Source organism: Cavenderia fasciculata (genome assembly GCF_000203815.1).
Source record: "Cavenderia fasciculata unplaced genomic scaffold Scf_Dfasci-G-b-205a01.r1-3, whole genome shotgun sequence".
Lineage (NCBI taxonomy): Eukaryota > Evosea > Eumycetozoa > Acytosteliales > Cavenderiaceae > Cavenderia > Cavenderia fasciculata.
The window spans coordinates 1410180-1434002 of NW_004457737.1; the positions used below are offsets into that span (position 1 = coordinate 1410180).

A 23823-nucleotide genomic window follows, 5' to 3' on the forward strand; every position below is an offset into this window, starting at 1 on the left:
TATTATTATTATTATTATCGGATAACCTATGATATTGATTATTATTATAATTTTGTTTTTTGATTAGAATAGCGCAAATGATTACGAAAATTGAAACAATGATGATTATGACAGTCTTTGTAACAAACATGATAATGTCAAAATCATAGTCATCTCCGTCGATGGTGTTTCATTTGTTATAGGTGTGAAGATCCAATTCTTTGGTGACCGATACTCTTCGCCAAAACTTGGAATTGGGACTGGCAAATGAAAACTTGGGTGACGAACGCTTGAGCAAGAGATAGTCGTCGTGACGTTGTTGGAGACCTGGTAAGAGGGTGGCACGGGTTTGGTCGAGAATTTGGTGGTACTCTTCAATGGGGACGATGAGATTTGATTTGAGTTCATCTTGCTCTTGACGCGAGAACCCAATCATCTCTAAATACTCTGGGACGCCTCCAAAAGTTTCGTCTACCCAATTCAACAGACCGGCCAACACTTCACGTGGAGCCTTGGCAAACTCCTCCTTGACCAATCCAACACGCGAAAAGTAACGACGGATCTGCTCGAAAAATGGTGTCAAGTTGACCTCTGACTTTGCATAGTCTTCGATAATGACATCACGTGGTACTCCCAAACATGAGAGCAAGAGTGCCGTCACCATACCTGTACGATCCTTTCCAAGTGAACAATAATACATGATTGGATAGTTTTCTCTGCGTTTTAAGATTCTCATAATCGTCAGAATCTCCTCTTGAGTGTACAGTAAAGTTAATCTATACATCTCTGATATACCAAGTTGATTTAAATGATTCATCAATAAAAATGCTCCAATCTTATCATTAAATAATAAGTATCTTGAAACTGTACATTTTCTAAATAAAAATAAAAAGAAATATTAATATATATATTTATATATATTATTATTTATATTTATATTACATACACTTTAGTATCACTTGGAGCAGTTTGATAAACACCTTCTAAAAAGAAACGATTATTAATTAATGGAATACAAAATCTTTTACGCAAGACACCGGTAGAGTGTTTTCTGAGGTTGGCGATATCGTCATTACTAAGATTACGATTGTATAATCTCCAGATCAATCCATTACGTTGTTCTTCCATTTCTTTTTCTCTTTCGGCTCTCATTGATGGTGGTGATGGTATTCTTCTTTGTGACGGTGACGATGAAGCGGGTGCTTGTGATGATGGAGCAGGTCCATTAACTGCTGGAACTGGAATGGGTGTAGCTTGGGTAACATGTATTTTTGGTGGTGAAATGTTTGGGTTTTCTGCTCCAACTGGTCTTGATCTAGTTGGTGATGATAGATGACCATCAACAGATCTAGATAAAGGTGGTGGTGATACTCCTCTTGCCCATGTTGTCGGTGTATTATTATTATTATTATTTGTGTTGCAAGTAATTGGATGTGATGGAGATGGTGATAAATGTAAACTTCCATGACCATTGTATGATGTTGAAAGTGTTGAAGAAGAAGAATCTGTTGGTGATAATTTGTTGGTATTATTATTATTATTATAATTTCCACTACTTGAACTTCTACCACGTGATCCAGTTAAATTATTATTATTATTATTATTATTATTATCATCAGTATACAATACATTTGCTACAGTTTCTCTAACTTCCTTTTTAACTGAATATTGAACAAAATTATCCTCAAATTTTCTAACTGGTGATATTGTTTTGTTTTCCCATGTTGTTCTTAAATCAATCTAAAATAATAAACAATTAATTGGATCCTGATATATCTTCGATCAATTCAATTCAAACACTTACCATAGTCTTCATTTGCATAACTTCCAATAACCAAAATTCATCACTTTGGGTGGCATTGGTGGGTGCAGCTGTTCTGTGGATGGTGCCTGGTCGAATCACTAATTTTCCACTATTAGAGGAGAGACAAAAAACGAAAAATGAAAAATGTGATTGCGATATTAGTCGTCGTCATGGTGCGCAATGAATCGTCATCATCATCTGGCTCTAGTTTAAATTAAACAAAGATAATGATGTTTATGCTGCTTATTATACTTACTCTGAACCTGCAATGGGGAGACCACCAAGCGATCGAAAATTAGATACACATTCCAATTTAACCTCTGAATTGATAGATAAATGATGAACAAGTCTGTTAATAACAAAACTCAATGCTAATGATGCACCAACTGAAGATACTAAAATCACAAATATCATCTTCCTCTACTCTACTACTGTTATTATTATTATTACTATTATGACTTTTGTATTTGTTTGAACTGAAAAATAATAATCCCTTTGTATTTGCTGTGCTATTATACTGTTACTATTTTCTGCTAGTATTATTATTCTCTCTCTGTCTTGTCTTTTTTCTTTATTTTAGATGATCTTATTTGTGTATTTATATGTCTCTCTTTGGTTTGTTTGTTTTTGTTTTTTTTTACTTTTAACTAAACTACTTACTATTGTCTGGAAACAAGGAAATAATGGAAGTACCAGATAGTTGCATTTCTTCAAATTGAGGAGGTTGGCAAGTGGTATTGCTCATATTACTACACTGTATATATTCTGAGGTGACAGCTGCTGCTGTTACTTTCTCTTAATTGATACTACTACGATACTGTTACGTAGCTAATACTATGATTTAATTTAAAAATGAATGTAATGTAAATAAAAATAAAAATAATTGTTTTTGATAGATAGATATTGGAGTGTGTGTGCGTGATCTGCTCTCTGTCGTCTCTCTCTCTCTCTCTTATATCACTCTTTTAAAATAATATAATTCTTCCTTTCTCTTCTCTCTCTATCTGTCCTTTTGTTTTAAAAAATATGTTGAATATTTGCAATAATTAAATTTTCAAATTATATAGTGGGATGGGCCGAACAAAAGAATGCGTGTGGGGGTGTCAAAAGAATTGAGTGTTTTTTCATTCGACAACGAGAAAACTATTCTGCACGTAGTAGTGAAGTGGAGAGGAGAGGGAGGAGGACGTCCTGCACCATGGTGGCGAAGGTGTGGTGGTTGTAGTGTAATGGGGGGAAGGGTGATCACTCTTTTCATCTATCTATCTCATCATCTCATACATACCCTTTTTAAGAGATCTAACTATTCTTCTTGAAATTATTAAAAAAATAAATTCAATTTTTAATTTAATTATTATTTCTTTTTTTTTTTTGGATATTACTAAATACTATTATTATTATTTTTTTTTAATCTAATCTTTTAAATTAAATTAAGAGTTTGATGTGATTATTATTATTACTAATATTACTAATATTACTACTACTAATCTATGCCTAAAAATAAATATATATATAAATAAATAAATTTAAATAAATAGAAATTAAATTAAAAAATACTATTATTATTATTATTATTATTATTATTTTTTTCTGTGTGCTTATTTTTTATTTTTTTTTTCGTAGTTGGTTGAATTCCTTTCTGGATTTTAAAAAAAAACAAAAAGAGTAGATCCTAAACTCTCTGGAATATCCGTTGTTCAAATTCGTATAATTATTTATCAGTTTTGGGAAGTAGTTAAGTTTTGGATAATTAATTTTTATTTGTCAAACAACCAACTGAATGATAATAATAAATTGAATTGAATAGTATATAAATTCAATTAATTTAATTCCATTTCATTCTCCGAAGAATACAACTAATGAGAAGAGAATTTGAATGGTTAATGGTTGTGATATTTAATATTATTTGTATTATTTAAAATTAATTAATCTATTTATATTTTATTTTTTTAATGTTTCATCTTTCTTCCAGTTTTTTCCCAATATAATTCAGCAGCTACACTATTGTGAATTTGGTGTAGGAAATTTCCATATTCCTTGTAAATAATCACCATTAATTGTTTGAGTGGAAGATCATTTGTTACTGAATGACTATTTGTAATTGGTAAATAAAGAGATGAAGTTGAATCTGACAATGAAGAAAGTGAAGATAGTGATATATTTCTTTGATTATTATTATTATTATTATTATCACTGTTGTTGACCTGTTGTTGATGGTCTTGTTGAAAGATATTATTTTCTAAACAAATATCTATGAGGTGAGAAGCTAGACCATATTGTTGTTGTTCATAGAGTAATTGAAGTACTGCATAGTAATCACCAATCGATAATAAAATGGCAATAGCATCATCGACATAATGATTTTGATAGTAATTTAATTCTTGTTCGTAGGCGTGGTGGTGGTGGTTTCGATGGTTGGCATTAAAATGGTTTTGTTGGATTTGTTGGTACTGTTGACTACGTTGAACAAGATGAACTGCCCATGCTCTCAATACAACCATACACTCGGATTCGCCGAGCGATGTTTTGGCCAGTTTGGCAGCTTCTTCCCACCGATTGGCTGCTTGAAGATACTTGCATGCCTCTAATGTCTTATCAATGAGACAGAGTATTTGAACGCCATCGTCTAGTTTGTTGGCCACTATCAAATTGTCTGCCACCAATTTCATCGTGTTTTGGTAGAAATCTTGTGATATGCTGGCTGCTACAACACCAGCCTTCATGGCACGTGCCATAAATTCGGGGTGGTCAGGTGTAATGTCCAAGAGCAAGCTGACAGCTCTCACACTTCTTCCAATGAGTATATTCTTTGATATCAACCGATCAACCAATACAGCATCTGGTTTCTTTTTCTCGCTTTGATCTAGTTTATCCAATTCTCCATTTCGATAGATTGGAGCATCCATCAATACATCATAATACGTTGGCAGACATCTGTTGCCAGAGATACTAATAGTATTATTGTTATTGTTATTTCCAATGTTTGCACTACTTAGTTGAATGGTTGAAGATGTAAAGTTGGATGACAAATGGTTTGTGGATTGGTTTGTTGATGGTGGAGTAATACCTCCTTGACTGCCACTACTCATTGTCATGATTGATTGATCGAATATTTGCATAGAAGATGATGTGGATGTGGTCGTTGCCTGATTCATTTGCATACTCTGTTGTAATGACAATTGACTGGATACTGTTGGGATGAGTGGTGTTGAAATAGTGGTGGTTGGTTGTTGGCTACTAGAGGATGGTGCTGATGAGAATGCATTTGATTGAGTTTGTTTGAGTGCATTGAAAAGTGGTGGTGTAGTTAGAATCGATGGTGACAATGGTCCAGATGCAGAGTTTGTATTAGAGGTTGACATTGGAGTTGATGCAGACAATGGAGTTGATTGTGCACCTGGAGTTGGTGTTCCAACCGATGCTGGTGTGTTTCCAGCGGTACTAGACTGTTGTACTACAGCTGGACTGTTTGTATTGCTGCTACCACCACCCGAAACTTTTTGTGCAAGTCCTGTAAATCCACCAAAGAATGAAACAATTGATTGCTTTTTAGAGAGAGGTGGTACTACTCCTCCAGTAGTGGAAGGTGTATTTGATGAACCAAATGGTAAAAAGGATGAAGCAGATGATGCAAGACTACTTTGATTTTCTTTGGTTGGAGTGGATGGTTGTGTGACTGTTGATAGTGGGGGCAAGTTGGATGGAGTGGGTGCTGGAGGAGATGGGGTTGGCATGGAGATAAATGAAGAGTAGGTGAGTTGGTTGACCATGTTGTTTGGAGGAGGAGCGTTTGATGACGAGACTATGGGTGTGGCTGGGAGAGAGGACGTGCTTTGTGGTGTGGTAGAGTCAGCGACAACTGGGGTGCTCTCGGACAACTCGATGGGGGTGGGAGGTGAGTACCCAGGAATAGAGGGGATGAGAGAGAGGTTGTCATAGTAGCCGACAATGTCATTGTTGTAGAGACACTGTCCACGTGCTTGGAACTGGTTATTGTCGAGTGCGTGGATGACGAGTCGCCAGAACCGGGTGGCTCGCGTATCTCCAAAGTAGTGTGCCAACGATAGATTGAGCTCGGATGTGGGGAGTGAGTGTAGATAGTCGAGGTAGCGGTCGTCGACCAGCGCGAGTAGCTTGTTGTTTTTCTCGAGCTGTTCGCGCAGGATGCTGGCCGTGTTGACCGACTGTCGCAGCTCGGGTGGTGAAAAGACGGTGGTGTCGGAGGTGTTGCCAGTGGTGTTGTCGGCATAAGAGTTGGTGCCGTTGTAGTTGACGAGCAGGTTGAGCAGCTGCACCGCAGCGAGGGGGGTCAGCAGCAGCGGGCTGGACAGACACCCGTCGGCGACGACAGACGCTGGGTTGGCGGGCTGGCTCGGATCGACCCAGTTGTAGATGCGCGAGTTGAGCGTCGCCAGCGCCGAGTCGACCACGCGTACCGAATTGTCTGCAAGCACAAGCACGGGCGACAGATCGTTGATCCAGTCAATGTCGACGGCACGCAGGTCGAGCGAGCTGACGATACGCGTGTTGGTCGAGATGTCCCACACGCCAACCTCACCACTCGAAAACAGCACGAGCAGCTCGGTGCTGCTGGGTGCGGGCGAGAAGCGCAGCTTGCGAATCGAACCCTTGTGCGTGGAGCACGTCGCCAGCTTCTTGCGCTCGGTCGACCACACGTGGATCGTGCCGCCGAGGTCGCCAAACACTAGTAAATCGCGCTTCCAGGCAAACGCCGACGGACTCATACTATGTATGCCCGGCAATCCAACACCGACCGTTCCACCCAACGACAGCCCGCTACTCAAGTGTATGTCAGACATGGTGACCGAGTTACCCTCGATCGTGCACATCTTGACGGAACTGTCTCCATTGACAAAGATAAACTGTTCTTTTGCCTCGTATCGTGCTCCGTCACTCGACAACGCCGTCTCAGAGTCCATCGCAGGTGGTTGCCAGGCTACAGCCACCACATTATTGTATGGCTTGAACGAACGAAGACAAGTAAACTTCTTGGTCTCCCACAGTTCAAATGGACGGTCCTTTAACATGATAATCAAAAACTTTCGCGAGAATGATAACCGCAGACCCCTGATTTGGGTTGGCTCCACATTACTCACCTTTCTAAACTCTCGGAATCTTCCCGACCTAAAATCCACCACCCACACCATATTATTGATACTATTCTTATTATCCTCTTCATGTGAAAAGCATACAACTCTTCCAGGTGACAACCATTTAATTCCCATAATTGGATGATTCCAAATATAAATTTCTTTTTGAATTTTCATTGTTGTTAAATTAATTATCTAAAAAAAAATCAAAAAAAAAAGAAAAGAAAAGTTAATCATATATAAATATATATTATATATATATCTATTTCTTTTTTTAATTTAACATACTTGAATAGTTCCATAAGCAGTACCAATTGCGATTAAAGCAATATTTGATTTGTTATAAAATGGATAAACGGATAGAGATGAGATTGGTGATGAAACCATTTCAAGAAATCCTGATACTCCAAGTTTAATCAAACCATTTAATGGTTTTGGATAAATCGGTGTTATTCTTGGTGCAAATAAATTATTTAATAATATTTCTGATGTAAAATCCCATTTCCATCTAAAACAAAGAATAAATACTGATTTAGTAACTAATAAACTCTTGTCTCTTTTTCTTTATCTTTTTCTTTTTTAAACATACAATATACCATCACCAGAAATAGTTAATAATGATTGATTAAAATAAAAAGGATGATTACAAATAGAGAATATTTGTTGACCTTTCTTTTTACTCTTTTTGTGATGATGTGAGAGATCTGTGACTTGACCTACTTGTTCGTAGTTGTGAGAGTTGTATTGATCCACTTTTCTACCCCATGTGTTGATTGATCCGTCATCGTGAAGACTAAACATGAGCTGTACATTCTCACGACACAACACGATTTGTTGAAAGTTGCTTTTGTTTCGATCCAATTGTAAGAGACCGAAAACTTGGTACGTAGAGACATCGACAACCACAATATCCCTTGGAAATACAAAATACACTATATGGTTACATATTGGAGATAGAACCATTTGAATAATATCCAAAGTTGGAAGTGATGATGAAGATGATGAAAGAAGTGATTGTCCTTGTGACGATGCTGTATTATTGTTATTATTATTATTATTAATATTTGAAGAAGAAGATTGATCATTTGAATTTGAATGATGATGAGAGGATGAAGAGGAAGAGGAGGAGGAGGAGGAGGAGGAAGAAGGTGGAGTTGTAATGATGTGATATGGTTTATTCTGTAATTTGCACTTATAATCGATTGATTGAATATCCATATGATCACTTAATACAATGCTATAGATACTACCATTTGAGCATGAAACATAGACATGTGATTGGTCAAATGGGTCGGCACTGAGGAATTGGTTGACAGAGTCACCAATCTCCTTGTGTCCGATACGCAGTCCCGTCGATATATTCCACAGATTGATATAGTTGGCAGAGATGGTTATGATAATGTTACTGTCAAACGGATGAAACATTGCATCTGTCACCACCTGTTTGTCAGTCATTGAATGTATGGCAACACCTTGTAACACATTCCAAATGACAATGACACCCGACACATCGACACTTAACAATTTACACAGACACCTACTATTATCAATCGGAACCAATTGTTGTTGATAGGTAGTAGGTTGAGGTTGTTGTGGTTGTTGTTGATCAACATTAAATGAAGATGCCGTATACTGTGATGCATTTGATGAGTTTTCAATCTCTACATCCAGCATTGTCTTGTTATTAATTGCTGATATTACATCATTTGACCTAAATCCAAATCAATTCAAAATCACAATCATTAGTCAATATATTATTCATTCACTACTCTTAAACTTACCATCTAACAATTGAAACATTTGTTTTATGTTCACTTAGTGTTTGTATTAATGCCAAGTTGATTGGGTCTGCTATAACGACATGTGAATGTGCTCCATAGGCAAGTAGATTCTGACGACCCCAATCGATTGCACCTGTATTATCTCTATGCAGTTTACCTGGGAACACCTTTGGTGGTAGAGGTGTTAATTTAATATTATTTGTATTCATATTGCACAATATACTAGAGAGTCTCTATATTATGACTATCTATCTTTTTCTCTCTCTCTGAACCAATCAAAAGATGGTGATGATGAAATGATCTATCTCTTATTCTTTACTGATGATTATTATGATTATTATTGTTTTACATTAATTTAATTTGATTATCTATCTATCTATATTTATCTATATATTTCTTTGTATACATGTATGCAAGACTCTAACTCTACTATTGCACTCAGGTTGAGTATTAGAGCTGATCATCATCAGTTTTTATTTTCTCTTTTTAATTAAATTTTGGGACACTTAATCTGAAACTTCTCTCTTGTGCATACTTATTATTATTATTGAATAGATATATAAAGTGTAGTAGTAGTTAGTAGTTAGAGTAGTAGTAGTAGCAGTGGTATCATCATAGATATATAGTATAGAGGAGAGAGAGAATGAATACATTCGATTTGATACCAGTTATCAGCAATGTACCCGTAAAGATTGAATCGATTGACATATGGGGAAATAACATCTATATAGGTACCAATGATGGCCAAGTACTACTCTATATCATTGAAAAGGTTGAACTTAATAAAAAGGTTGGTATCATCATCAAACTGTCAATCAATCAATAAAGTTCAATAACACTCAACTAATCGATTCATCTTTGTGAATGATATCCAATTTAAATCATCAATTATAGGTTACATTTAAATCTAGAATGGAAAAGAAGAGATCATTGGGACATGGAAAGAAACCAGTTGAAAAGATACTTTTAATTAGTGATATAGGAAAATTGTTGACACTTTGTGGTATGTTGATTGAATGACAAGTATAATATGTAGATTGATTGATATATATGTTATATGACACAAACTAACTATTGGTTGATTTAATTATATTTAGATGGAAACCTTGATGTATTTAATTTGTATAATTTAGAACCAACAACACCGATTGGACCAACAAGTAAAGGTGTGACTGGGTTTTGTTTGAAAAAGAAGAGCCAAGATTATAGACTGTGTGTCATGTTGAAGAAGCGGTTGTGCTTCTTTGAGTATGTCAGAGTGTTTGAGCAGTACAAGGAGATTGTGTTGCCTGAGGCACCGCTGACGATGGAATGGACCAAGAACACGATGTTGCTGGGTTTCAAAAAAGAGTATACGATGCTGGACATTGACAGAGAGCAACAACGTGTTTTGTTCCCGTTGGACAAATCGATGCCGCGTATCAAGCATATCCCCGATCTCGACAAGTTCCTTGTCACGGCCGAGGACATTGCCGTGTTTATTAATATAGCTGGTGAGCCGGTCCAAGGAACGGTGCATTGGGGCGGGCCGCCACTATCGATGGCGTATCTGCCACCGTACCTCTTGTCGGTCGTGCCCAACAAGGGTGTCGAGGTGCACGACCTGTCGTCGCATCTCATGCGTCTCGTGCAGACCGTTCCGGCGACAGTGGCCGCCAGCGCGCTCAGCGAGGGTCGTGGCGAGGGAAAAGACTTTATAGTGATGGCGACCGCGTCGGCCGTGTCGTGTCTGCATATCGGCAACGTCGACTCGCTCGTGCAAGAGCTGATATCGCGTGGCGAGCATGAAGACGCCATTCGATTGTTTGAAATAGCGTTCAAGCGCGAGGTCGCCACATACGACGACAACTACGATCCCGCCAAAGAGCGACAACTCCATCAGCAGCGTCTGGGAAAGATCTACGAGCAAGTTGGCATGAACGAGCTGTTCCAGATGAAGTTTGACTCTGCCTTTTCTTACTTTGAAAAGTCGACCGGCATCGATCCACGCTACCTCGTATCACTCTTTCCCAAACTACTTCCCTACCAAACATCATTTAGACAGCAACATCAACAACAACAACAACAATCACAGCAGCAACAGTCGTCGACATCATCACCACCACAACAACAAGAGAATTTACAAGAATTGATCGATGCAAATGTGGATGTAGAGGATAGATTAGAGAGAATGCGAGAGGCCAAGTTGTGTCTGTTGGCCTATTTGGAGAAACGATTTGGTAACTTGAAACACAACTCGGACGAGCAAAAGGATATATCGACAGTATTGATCAAGCTGTACGCAGAGTTGAACGAACAAAACAAGGCGATTGCACATCTTGCCAAACTCGTCCCATTTTATTTACAGGATATTGAGGAGTGGCTCAGCGCAGAGAAATACTACTCGACGCTGGGATACGTGTACCAGTTCTCAGAAAAGTATAGAAAGGCATTGTTGTTGTGGGGACAGATGATTTCGGGCGACCTCGTCGACAAGTACTCGTCGCGCGGGCTGCAAGAGATGATCGACCTGTTGTCGACGACGGCCGACCCCTCTGCGCTGGCGGCTGGTGCGCCGGGTGGCATGGCGACAGTGACGACCATCGCCGTACGCCAACAACAACAACAGCTGCAACAACAACAACAGGCCAAGAATGTCGAGCCTCCCAAAGAGCTCATATGGGAGTTTGCTCCCATGCTCATGACCAAGTATCCCGAGCGCTCGATCAAAATCTTTTTGGTCAAGCGTCGCGATCGACTCGACAGCAACGAAGTCATTGAATTCCTGCATAATTACGGGCCTGACATGTACCAAATCTACCTCGAATACCTTATATTCGACGAAGCCAACCGCAACGAGCAATACCACACCAAACTGGCACTCTCCTACATTGACTCGGTGGTCAAGTCGAGTCCCGAGTTTTTCGCACCCAACCAGACGCGGCCACCCTACGCCGAAGTGCTCAACACCAACCGTCAAAAGCTGGTCGACCTACTCGAGTTCTCCAACTGCTACAATGTGCCCGTACTCTTGTCCAAGATCAAGACGAGTCTGCTCTACGAGGAGCTTGTTATCCTCTACCTGCGTGTTGGCAACTACGAGCTCATGTTTGATATTATCGTGTGGAAACTAAAGGATTTCCAGAAAGCAGAGTTTATCTGCGAATCTTTTGATCCCAAACACAGTCTCTCTTCTATATCCTACAGTTCCATGTCGTCTCCGGCCACTGGCATGAGTCCGGCCACAGCATCACCCACACTCGGTCAACGAGCGTCTGTCTCACTCACCTCTTCATCCTCTTCTCTCAACCCTGCGTCCGCATCCCCTCGCACACAACAAAGTTTCAGACACTCTATGATACTTGGAAACCAATCACCCAACATTCTAAGTAGTAGTCCAGGCCAAAACATACATACTGGCTCTTCCAATTTCGAACTCAATCCTTCACAAATCCCAACCAATGTCACTTCTCCCGACATTAAAAGTAGTTTATACGATCCTAAAAGAACAGAATTATTCCTTTGTCTTTTAAAAACCTATCTTAGTAAATCTTCAAAACAATTAATAGATAATTTTAATCAATCATCATCATCAACATCAACTAATAATAATAATAACAATAATAATAATGTAGAATTACCAAATTATTTGATTGAATTTTTAAACAAATATTATAATGAAATGGATCCAATCAAAGTAATGTCATTATTACCATCAAATACGCTACTTTCATCGTTGGAATATTATTTGTCCATGTCATTTAATCATAGTATATCGAGTCAACGAGAAACCAAGATTGTAAAGAACCTTCAAAGATCACAGAATCTCAACATCAAGATTGAACATCAAACTGTATGTTCTGGTAGTATTCACATGGGATTGGATCGTAATTGTCCAGTTTGCAACAAACAAATTGGAGACAAGGTATTTGCTTATTTCCCAAATGGTGTCATTACTCACTTTAAATGTTTCCAATCGACTCATATTTGTCCAGTAACTGCTAAAAACTTTAAAAAGAATCCTACTGATCCAATTAGTACATAAAATTAATTTAAAAGTAAATAAAATTGTCGAAACAAACAAACAAAATGTGATTTTTTTGAAAAAAGATGGGTATTTATTTTATACATAAAAATACAACAAAAATATTATTAATATATTCTATTGATAATATTTGTAGTGTATTTTAAATAGTTGATTCCTATCATTTCTGTAAACACAAAAATAAATATATATATGATTTTTTGTGTTTTGTAATAGACTGAAATACAATGATTTGAGAAAAATGTTTGATGGTGTGATTAAAATGTTTTGGTAGGGTTGAATATTATTATTATTATTATTATTATATAACTATTTCTATTATCTATTTCTATTATTATATATTTTGTTATTTGTTATTTTTGAAAAATATTATTATTTTTTTTTTAAGCCTTTGTACCAAGTATTTGTGGAGAAAGTACTAATTTACCCTTTGAACTTGGAGATGGTGAAGAAGTTCTACCAGTCTTTTTGGTCGATGATGATTTTGGAATTGGATCTCTAATGGTAGTTCCATGGTAGTGTTTTGGATGCGATGGGACTTGATGTTCGATTTTGACGTGGTGCAAATGATCCAAATGGAACTTTTTCATGAGTTCCTCGGTCGATGGTTCATGGTTCATATGGGTTTGCTTCCAAATCTCGATTCCGTTGAAATCCAATGTATCAAAGGCATCCAACACGTGTTCAGATACAAATCCAAGCATGCCAGACCCCATTGCACTAATTACACTCTGGTCATGCTCCAATGAAACGGTAAACTTGACATAGTCACCAACTGGAATCGAACGGAGGAATGATTTCAAGTCGTTCTTGATACGTTCCTTTCCCTCGATCTTTAACTCTTTACGTAACCAAGCAACCATATCCATGTAATCGGCATTCTTGTACGACTCATTTTTCATGACCATAGTAGCTCTATGTTTCTTTGGTATCACTGTTGAAAAGTAAATTTGTTCCATTTCTAAATTCTACAAAAAAAAAAAGAAAAGATAGAATTGTACCAAAAATATATATATTTAATTAATAATTATTATTATTATTATAATGATAGATAATTGTACAACAACAACAACAACAAAAATATGAGTATGATGATGATGGATGAATAAATGAAATATATTTGTTACAACTACTAGTTAGTGTCCAAATAAACTTTGCTAAATTTAAATTGAATGTGAAATATGAAAAAGGGGTTGCTGTGTCCATTGGCAAATTGAACGACACACGCTTCTCTTTGTGTTTGTTGCTGCTTTGCCTGATGGATAGGTGGTGTGAGTGAGGTGGGTTAAATTTTGGTTGCAAACTAAATCATCCTTCCTTTTTAGCTACACAAAAGAGTAAGTACTATAATGTATTCATTCATACTCTTTCGTTAGCAATGTTAACACCACCAACACCACCAATCATTGGATGATTATCATCGCCTGGCAAGAAGGTGGATGGATGGGATGCATGATGAATTTGGGGTGAGGAGTATTTAAAAATGACAAAAAGTCAACAAAAGAAGCAATGGGGTAATCATACCACATATGTACATATATGAATGGAATGATTGATTTTGGGGGGTATGAATGAGATAACAAAAATAAAATAAAACTCGATGTGATGGATGGTATGGTGTTGGTAGAAAAACAAACAAAGTTGGAAATGAATGAATGACTGGATAAAAGGTAGGAGAGATGGATGGTCATGACATTTTTAATCAACTTTTTTTTTTATCAACAATCTATTAGATTAATAATAATAATAATAATAATAATAGTTGTATGCTAAAAATAAATAAATAATTAAAAATATCTTGTTTATCTTTTACTACCCCCCACTCACACCAGCAGCCAAACAAACACACCTGTGACAAGTCAAGTTTGAAATTTCTTTCTTTCTATCTTTCTTACTTTTTTTTTTTGGAATAATATTATTATTTGTTATTATTATTATTATTATTATTATTATTATTTGTTGTTGGAGAGTGTGTGTGAAAAAGATGGATTGTAGATATTATTATTTGAATAAGAATTCTTTTTATCTTATCTACTATAGTCGGATGGATGGATGGATAGATGGATGGATGTTGGATAAACAAGGAAATGACTGGATAATAAATGACAAAATTGCAGAGACAGATATTATTATTAATTAATTGAAACATACACGTTTTTTTGGTTGTTGTTGATGATGATAAATAATATTTTCCATTTTCAAAATTTCTATATTTATATTTGACAAATTGTGAATGGAGAGAGACAGGAGAGAGAGAGAGAATGCAAAGGAGAGTAAGAGGAAACGGAAAGAGGAAATTTAAATTATAAAGGTGTATGTAAAGTGTAGATAGAATTAGAAAGAGTGGGGGTGCTGTAAGTAGGGTAGAATAGGGATGGGGATGAATGTGTAGTGTATCAAGATAGATAGATAGATAGATAGATGGTTGGATGGATGGTTGGATGATGTAGGTAGAACAAACAAACAACAATTATTTTGTGTGTGTGTATGTGTATGTATTGGTGTTAAAAGAGGAAAGTGGGGTAAAAGGTACGCAGACACACAGAGAGAGAGTGTGTGTTGACTAGCTCGTTCCATTTCGCATTCCATTTCGTTTCGGCAAAGATAAAAAAAGAATAGATAATAATTTAATTTCATTATGTGTCTGATGTTTGCAAATGTGCTCGGCAAAATAGAGAGGTGGTGGAAATTTGGAGTTTGAATGGAATGATTGTTGTAGGGGTAGTAGTGGTGACCAACAGATGAGCAGATGAATAAACACCTCCTCACCTGCGATATGCCCATCACCATCATCAAACATCGATCGTCGGGAAAGGCAATTTAATCTTTGCACTCACACATACACATTATTTATTTATTTTTGTGTTCAATTTTGATGATTCAATTTAATCATACATGATGATAGTAGAAATATTTGTTTTGTTTTGTTTGTTTGTTGTAAGGGGGTCACGCTGAAAGGTATACGGCGATAACAGATGGGTAGGTAGGTGTAAATATGAATATGAAAGTGAATCGAATCGAATCGATTGGGATGATGAAATTTTTAATTCAACTTTGCAACTCTAACAACAAACATCTCTCACTATCCTCCATAATGTAGGTGTATGGGTGGATAAAACACCAGAAAAGAAATATTTACATTGGTTGGATTTTGTAAAGTAGTCAAAAAATAATAATTGTTGGTGTGGTGGGTGGGGTGTGACTGACTATAGTATAGTGAATATGGGGATATGATATAGAAATGGAATGTATCTTCTCCTCAACAACAAAGAAATAAATAAAATAAATAAATATAAATAAATAAAAAATGAGATAATGACGTTGGGGGTGATAATTGTATATATGTATTTATATATAATGTATAAATAGAATAGAATATGTTAAATCAGACAATGGTTTAAAAATGAAAAGAGATAGCTCTAAAAGATATTTGTTATTAAATTTGGTCTACCTTGTCATTCTCTTCACCACCAACAACATCTATTGGTGTATATATATATTTATTTATTTTTTTGATTTTTTCATTCAAAAGGAAGGATGGATATATACCCATATGAGGAATGGTTGGTAATGGAATGGAAGGTTGTTTTCCATTTTTTGGTTAGAGATTAAAGATGTCGAGAGTCATTAAAATACTCTTTTGGAATTGATTCAATTCAATCGAATGAATGATGAAACCAATGCATCATTATGATTTCAATATCCTTTCCAAAATGAAAAGTATATTCATTTATATCAATATGTTGTTGTTGTTGTTGTTGTTGTTGTTTTACTTTATACGTAAATGATGAATTCATTAGTACAACCTATGTATATAGTTGTTGATAACTAAATTTATCAATATCTATTTTTCTTTTATTATTGTTTTAATCTTTCTTGTTGTTGTCGTTTGAGTTCTTGTTCATTCCCCTCACCCACACTAATTTATAGACTGCAAACTCGGCTCTACAAAATAAGGGTAGGTTTTGGAGAAAGAGATGGGTGATCATTGGGTTCGTGTTGTCTCATTTCTGAAGAAATTTTTTTTATTACTATTTAATTTTTATTTATATTTGTATATATATTTAGATATTGTCAACACGTCACAGAGATAGAAAGATTGATTAATTGATTGTTAATAATTGGAGATTGATTAATTGATTGTTAATAATTAATTATCGCTTCTTCTTGTTGTTGTTGTTGTTGTTGTTCTTGTTCTATTGATAGATGGATACAAATATACAGATCAAGCGACCCAGTGAGGAAGAGTTGCAGTATGAAGTAAAGAGAAAGAGAGACGGCGAGGACGGCGGATACTCTCATCCACCAGCTCATCACGCACCACATCCTCCTCACTCTGCACATTCGTCGTACTATGGTGCACACGACCCATACAACAGACCACCACCTCCTCCCCAACAACACTATGACGCTCGTTCATCTCCCCCATCGTATGCACACCCTCCTCCTCCTACTCCTGTTGGCGACTATAGATCGTCACAACCTCCACCTCCTCATCCTGTTGGCGACTATAGATCTTCGCAACCACCTCCATCGTACGGTGCACCGGGTGCGGCATACGACGATCCACACAGAAGATACGATCAAAGTGGTGCACCTCCTCCCCCACCCTCCTCTGCTTCCCCTCCACACCATTACCACGATTTGAGATCATCTCAACCCCCTCCACCTAGATATGACCAACATCCACAGACGTATGCACCACCCCCTGCAGACTACCGTTCGTCGCAGGCACCTCCTCCAGCAGACTACCGTTCGTCGTCTGCACCACCTCCCGCCGACTACCGTTCGTCGCAGGCTCCACCTCATCAATCTGGATACCCTCCCCACGACCCCTACTATGGCCATCCCCCTCCACCAGCCAGCCACGACCCATACTATGGATCGTCGCACCACGGTAGCTCGTACTATGGCGCACCTCCTCCCTCCTCTCCCTATGGCAGTCACTACGCACCACCACCACCATCCTCGTACTCGCCCTATTCGCATGCTCCTCCACCACCCTCGCCGTACCACGGATACTCGCATGCTCCACCTCCTCCATCTCCCTACTCGTCATACGACCGTTACGCACCACCTCCACCAGCCGCTGCGTCACCCTACGGACACCCACCCCCAGCCAGCCACGACCCGTACTATGGATCCCAATACGCACCACCACCCCCACCTCAATCCAACGGAGCACCTCCACCACCCCAAACCAACGGAGCACCTCCACCTCCATCTTCCTACGGCGCACCACCACCTCCATCTCAACACTATGACAACAGAGGATCACCTCCATCTCACGGCGACCCCTACTACCCTCCATCCTCTTCTTCATCAACTCCTGGTACAGCACCACCTCCACCATCATACGATCGTTATGGTCCACCCCCACCATCCCAATCTGATCAACAACCCCCTCCCCATCACAATGGATACCACCAACAACAACCACAACCACAACAACACCAACCACAAGGACCACCACCACCATTGTCATCGTCTACAGACTCTAGACCACCTCCTCTTAATCAATCTGGACCATCTCAAGAAGAACTTGATCATCAACAACGTAGCAAGATGCGTGAAGAATTGAGAGCTGAAAAGTTCCCAGAAGGTAGAGGGGGATACTCTTCTTCTTCATCCACATCAACCTCTCACTATGAATCTAGAACATCTTCAACACGCGAGTCACCATCTCATTCCTCCATCCCACCATCTTCAGTGGCCAATAATACAATTATCCTTGGAGCCAAGAAATCATCCTCTTCCTCTTCCTTTTCCTCTACTTCCTCCTCCTCAATGGGTTCATCGTCAAGAGAATCAATGGGATCAAGTCTTGGAGGTGGTTATGACACTGATGAAAAGAACAAAAAGTTTGAAGATAGAAGACAAATTGTCAAATTGTCAACAAACTATTTCCAATGTAAAATTAATTCAATGGTTGTTCATATGTATAACGTTGAATTTACTGTATGTAATTTTAAAAACATATATATATAACAACTAGAAAGTTCCTTTTTAATATTAATCATAACCATTTATATATTTATATAGCCAACATTAGATAGTAGGGATATGAGAATTAGAACATTAAGAGAATTTGAAGCTTCTCTTGGACCATTCCAATTTGATGTAAATATTAAAGATGAAGAAAAAGAAGAAGAAGAATATTTAATCTAACTCTTATTTAACTATTTTTTAGGGTTCATCAATTATGATTGGAGTTAAAAAACAACCATCAACTTCTTTTATTTCAGAGACTAATCATACAACTGTAAAGGTTAATTATATTAAAGAATTGAGAGAGAATGATCCAACTCTTATTCAACTTTACAATGTTTTCCTTAAAAAGGTAAGATAGAAAAAGTCAAACAAAAGAAAGATATATTAATAGAGATTTTAATTATTTATTTCTTTTTACTTTTTTTTTAGTTGATGACAATGATGGATTATTCAATTATGGGAAGACAATATTATTCTTCAAAGTTGAAGCGTAGAATTGAAGGTGCAGATTTGGAAGTTTGGCCAGGTTTCTTTACAGCCATTTCTCAAAATGAAAGAGGTTTGTCATTGGTAGCAGATATTTCTCACAAGATTGTCAGAACTGAATCGGTTTGGGACTTTATTACAAAGTGTCTAAACAAGAGAATGAGAGAATCGGCCATCGAAGATGAATTAAAGGGCAAGATTATTGTAACAAAGTACAACAACAAGACCTACAGAGTAGACACTATCGATTGGAATATGAATCCTAGAAATGAATTTGAAACTGCCACTGGAAAGATCACTTTCCAAAGTTACTATCAACAACACTATCCCAACCACAAGATCAACTCTCTTAGTCAACCATTGGTAACCAGTCTTGTTAAAAGAAAGGGTACCAAAGAAACTATCTATCTAGTACCTGAACTTTGTTTTATTACTGGAATGTAAGTAAAACAAAAAAGAAAAAAGAAAAAAAAAGAAAGAGATCTTTATATTCAGAATTAAAACATTAATTGAATTTAATTTTTATTTAGGTCTGAAGATTTAACATCAAATTATAAATTGATGAGTGAATTATCAAAGATTGTTCATGTCAATGCCTCGGATAGAGACAAGAAACTTCGAGAGTTTGTGAGATCACTTAAAACAAATCCATTGGTAGAATCTGAATCAAAGAAATGGGGTATTACCTTTGCCAATGCAATGGAAGTTGATGGTCGTGTCATGAATGTACCACGAAACATTAGAAACAATGACCCTATTCGTGGAACTTGGGTCTTGATTGCAAACTCTCAGGACAAAGGTCCCATCCCACAATTCATTAACGATCTTTGCAATTTTACAAAACTCCCACCACCAAAGGAGATCTATCTCAACAATCCACGTCCAGAACACTACTCTTCCGAGATTGGAAGATACATTGAATCCCAAGGAAAACCACTCTTTTTCTTTTGTATCATCCCCCAAAAGAATGATTTCTACAATCATATCAAGAGAGCTACGCTTATCAACCACAAAGTCATCACTCAATGTGCTTTGGCTAGAACCGTTGGAAGAGGTAAATCTCAAATCGTTTCAAAGATTACAAATCAACTTCGTGCAAAACTTGGTATGGCTCCATGGACTCTAGTAAGTAAAACTTAATTAATAATTAATAATTAATAATTAATTAATAATATGAATTATTAATTTTTTTTTTTTCCAAATCTACAGAGTGTTGATAATCCAGTTAGAGGTGATTCAATGATTGTTGGTATTGATCTTGGTCATAATACTGATCAAAGAGGGTAAGTTAAAGAAAGATAGAAATCTAAATAATAATCATAATCATATTAATTAATTTATTTTTCTTTAGTAAATCTGTAGTTGGTATTTGTGCAACATTGAATGCACAACATACACTTTTCTATTCAACAGCCATTCTTCAATCACAAGCAGGAAAAGATATTATTGAATCGTTAAAGCCATCGATGGAAAGTTCATTAAAGGCCTATTACAATCAAAACAAAAAACTACCCCAGACAATGATCATCTACAGAGATGGTGTAGGAGATGGTATGTTGGCATCGGTACACAAGTTTGAAGTATCGGCTGTTCGTGAAGCTGTCAACAATATGCCACAATCAATGGGTGCCAAACCAAAGATTGTATATATTATCGTCAAAAAGAATACCAACACCCGTTTCTTTGATCTTAGTAATTCCTCCAACAATCCACAATCTGGAACTGTCATTTATGAAGGTTGTGTTCATCAAGTATGTATAAGGACTAAACAAACAAATAATAATAATAATAGAGCCTATAATATGTATATATATATATTGACCCACTATACTTTTTATTTATTTAGGATTGGTATGATTTCTATTTGATTGCTCAAAAGACTACAGTTGGTACTATCAATCCAACACATTTCCATGTGATTTGTGATGAATCGGATATTAACCCACCAGCACTCCAACAACTTACATTCAATCTTTGTAACATATACTACAACTATGATGGCCCAGTTCGTGCCCCTGCTGTTTGTCAATATGCAAAGAAACTATCGTTTATGATTGGCAGAAATGTCCACAGTCAGGCATCTGAAGATTTGAGTTTGAAACTATATTATTTATAAATATATCAGTGACTATTATACAACACACAAACAAACAACAATAATAATTACACAACAACATTATCACCTCGGACTACACAATAAATTGATAAAATTTTCTAAAATATTAGGATTTGGAAAAACAAACTATAACTTTTAATCATCTTTCATTGTAGCAGTTTTAAAAATATTTCTCTCTTTCTTTTTATATATTTATATATGTACATATACACAAACACACCGATGATTATATAGAAATGTTAAACAATAATAATAATAATAATAATAATAATAATACGACAGATCCAAATACATTGTTTACTGATATTGCAAGATATCGTATGGGTAATGAATTGAGAATAAGAGGTAGATCATATTCAAAAAGAAATAATAATAATAACAATAGTAATAATAATAATAATAATACGACCAATAATAGAATCAACAACAATGATGATCATTTCGATAGAGTAAAAGATCAATTAGTTTCAACTATATCATTAGACTATGTAATACCTAGAATACAGAAGGATAAATGTGCATATTGGTTATCTTGGTCTCCCGATAGTGCTTATTTAGCGTTAGCAACTAGTATGTAAAAGAATAGACTACACTCAATATTGATTCAAGGTCGACTGACTCCTCTCGTTTACTTTTGATTTAAAGATGATTCGGTCGATATATTTGATAGTAGTTCAGGTGAATTATTGTATTGTTTAAAGCATCATACACAGGTGATATCGATTGTGGAATGGTTCCATACGCCATACTATAATAACAAGGATCTACCAGAGCACGAATCACTACCATCATACACTGGCAGATTACCTCGAAAATCAAGATCATCATCCTCTCTTACAAGTCCCTACAACTCTTTTGTTACTTGTTCACTCGATAATACCATCAATGTCTATAGAAACTTTAAACTTGTACAAACACTAACTCACCATCAAGGTATTAACATAGTTGTAAAGTTTTATGCATATTATATATACATATTCCTAATAGCTTCTTATTCCTCTTATTTTTTTTTAGATTGGTTAAAATCATTGGTATTATCACACGACGATCAATTAATGTTGAGTGGATGTGCAAGTAGTAATATTTGTGCATATGATATTCACGCTTCAAAGATTCTTTTTGATTTGGAAAAGGCACATCCTCATGAAGGAAGTGAGCTCAATACTATAAACACTCTAAAATTCAAGCATTCTGATAGCAATGTTTTCTTTTCTGGAGCTCGCTATGGCACTGTGAGAGCATGGGATATTCGTCAACCGCTCAAACCAATCTTTAACATTCAGGCACACAACAAACTCAATTCTTTTCATTTCACAAGAGACGATCTATATCTCTTAACTGGTGGTCGTGATGATTGTCTCAGACTATGGGATCTTAGAAATATCTTTTCAGACAATGAATATAAAACTCTACTCTCTACAGAATCTAGTCAACTTTCAAAGTATGTCGAAATATATTTATTTATTTATTTATTGCAAACAATCTTTGTTTTTGCAAGCAAATGATTCATTTTGTAGTACTAATCTCTTTTATTTTATTTTAGAAGAGGAATAGTTCAAGAATATAAAGGTCATAAATGCTCTGGTTACAATATTGGATCTGCATTTATTAATAATGATCGACAAATTGTTTCAGGGTCAGAGGATAACTATGTCTATATTTATGATACGCAGAGTGCAAAGTTATTAAAGCGAAATCTTAGTCACAAATATGCTGTTCATTTGGTATCAGCATCACCGATTAAAGATGATCTAAGAGTGGCTACTGCCGCTATCGACTGTACCAGCATTCATGTATACAGTCCACAACCAAAAGAGGAGCAAGAACCAACTCCATCGATCAGTTCCAAATTTTTAGGAGCCCAAAAACCAACAGATAAAGAAGTATCTCATAGAATCAGTGTGATCGATTACGTCAAAAGAATATCACTCGAGAAATTAATGTTAAAATATGGTGATGAATTATTTAAATATTATCATAAACAAGTTAATCCTCAACAAATTGATCCAGAATTTGAAGAAATTGTGAGTATTTGGTGGAACAGAAACAAATGAAAAGAAAGAAAACTAATCAAACTTTTTCCTTTTAAATATAGTTTAAGGAAATTGAACAAGATTATCAATTATTTACAAAAGAAAGTTTAATGATCGTTGCAGAAATGTTAAATATCGATGTTGGAGATGATCCTGAAAACCTACCACCAACAACTATTTTAAGACTGCTAACAGAGGAAGTTGATTTAAACCAATTGGAAAATGGTCGAACAAATTACTCTAATAATAATAATAATAATAATACTAATAACGATGATGATGATGATGATGATGATAGTGATGACATTAGAGAGGAAGTAGATTAATCTACTTGATATATGTATAGGTAATAAATGATTATCGTATTTTATTATTTATTTAAGTTATTATTTTGGATCATCGAATTGTTGATTTTAAAATTAAAAACCTTGACGACGAAAATTCTGGAAAGATTGGGAAATGAAAATCATGATTTTATGATGAGTATAGTATGTATGG

General features: G+C 36.3%; 9 protein-coding genes across 9 annotated transcripts; 5 read left to right on the forward strand and 4 right to left on the reverse strand.

Moving 5' to 3' along the window:
- Window positions 1-169: 169 nt before the first annotated feature.
- Window positions 170-2528, reverse strand: DFA_03269 (putative protein tyrosine phosphatase; the record flags this gene model as incomplete). Its single annotated transcript, XM_004362817.1, has 5 exons — window positions 170-854; window positions 926-1719; window positions 1784-1892; window positions 2040-2178; window positions 2444-2528. The coding sequence occupies 5 exons, from the start codon at window positions 2526-2528 to the stop codon at window positions 170-172; spliced, it is 1812 nt and encodes a 603-aa protein (XP_004362874.1).
- A 1204-nt stretch (window positions 2529-3732) lies between these two features.
- Window positions 3733-5553, reverse strand: DFA_03270 (uncharacterized protein; the record flags this gene model as incomplete). The annotated part of the gene is made up of 1 exon (XM_004362818.1): window positions 3733-5553. One exon carries the CDS (start codon window positions 5551-5553, stop codon window positions 3733-3735), a length of 1821 nt encoding a protein of 606 aa, XP_004362875.1.
- Window positions 5554-6531: 978 nt separating this feature from the next.
- DFA_03271 (uncharacterized protein) lies at window positions 6532-6770 on the forward strand (the record flags this gene model as incomplete). The annotated part of the gene is made up of 2 exons (XM_004362819.1): window positions 6532-6681; window positions 6729-6770. The coding sequence occupies 2 exons, from the start codon at window positions 6532-6534 to the stop codon at window positions 6768-6770; spliced, it is 192 nt and encodes a 63-aa protein (XP_004362876.1).
- A 182-nt stretch (window positions 6771-6952) lies between these two features.
- On the reverse strand, window positions 6953-8884 carry DFA_03272 (uncharacterized protein; the record flags this gene model as incomplete). The annotated part of the gene is made up of 5 exons (XM_004362820.1): window positions 6953-6961; window positions 6997-7089; window positions 7183-7402; window positions 7484-8605; window positions 8676-8884. The coding sequence occupies 5 exons, from the start codon at window positions 8882-8884 to the stop codon at window positions 6953-6955; spliced, it is 1653 nt and encodes a 550-aa protein (XP_004362877.1).
- Window positions 8885-9318: 434 nt separating this feature from the next.
- DFA_03273 (uncharacterized protein) lies at window positions 9319-10463 on the forward strand (the record flags this gene model as incomplete). Its single annotated transcript, XM_004362821.1, has 3 exons — window positions 9319-9465; window positions 9570-9678; window positions 10174-10463. The coding sequence occupies 3 exons, from the start codon at window positions 9319-9321 to the stop codon at window positions 10461-10463; spliced, it is 546 nt and encodes a 181-aa protein (XP_004362878.1).
- A 145-nt stretch (window positions 10464-10608) lies between these two features.
- DFA_03274 (prespore-specific protein) lies at window positions 10609-12699 on the forward strand (the record flags this gene model as incomplete). The annotated part of the gene is made up of 2 exons (XM_004362822.1): window positions 10609-11093; window positions 11862-12699. The coding sequence occupies 2 exons, from the start codon at window positions 10609-10611 to the stop codon at window positions 12697-12699; spliced, it is 1323 nt and encodes a 440-aa protein (XP_004362879.1).
- Window positions 12700-13082: 383 nt separating this feature from the next.
- Window positions 13083-14106, reverse strand: DFA_03275 (uncharacterized protein; the record flags this gene model as incomplete). The annotated part of the gene is made up of 2 exons (XM_004362823.1): window positions 13083-13667; window positions 14065-14106. 2 exons carry the CDS (start codon window positions 14104-14106, stop codon window positions 13083-13085), a joined length of 627 nt encoding a protein of 208 aa, XP_004362880.1.
- Window positions 14107-14182: 76 nt separating this feature from the next.
- agnD (uncharacterized protein) lies at window positions 14183-21292 on the forward strand (the record flags this gene model as incomplete). The annotated part of the gene is made up of 9 exons (XM_004362824.1): window positions 14183-14230; window positions 16906-18657; window positions 18742-18819; window positions 18890-19039; window positions 19120-19616; window positions 19707-20301; window positions 20386-20459; window positions 20528-20927; window positions 21023-21292. The coding sequence occupies 9 exons, from the start codon at window positions 14183-14185 to the stop codon at window positions 21290-21292; spliced, it is 3864 nt and encodes a 1287-aa protein (XP_004362881.1).
- A 236-nt stretch (window positions 21293-21528) lies between these two features.
- On the forward strand, window positions 21529-23651 carry DFA_03277 (uncharacterized protein; the record flags this gene model as incomplete). The annotated part of the gene is made up of 5 exons (XM_004362825.1): window positions 21529-21862; window positions 21938-22225; window positions 22307-22733; window positions 22836-23316; window positions 23388-23651. The coding sequence occupies 5 exons, from the start codon at window positions 21529-21531 to the stop codon at window positions 23649-23651; spliced, it is 1794 nt and encodes a 597-aa protein (XP_004362882.1).
- Between the last annotated feature and the right edge of the window lie 172 nt (window positions 23652-23823).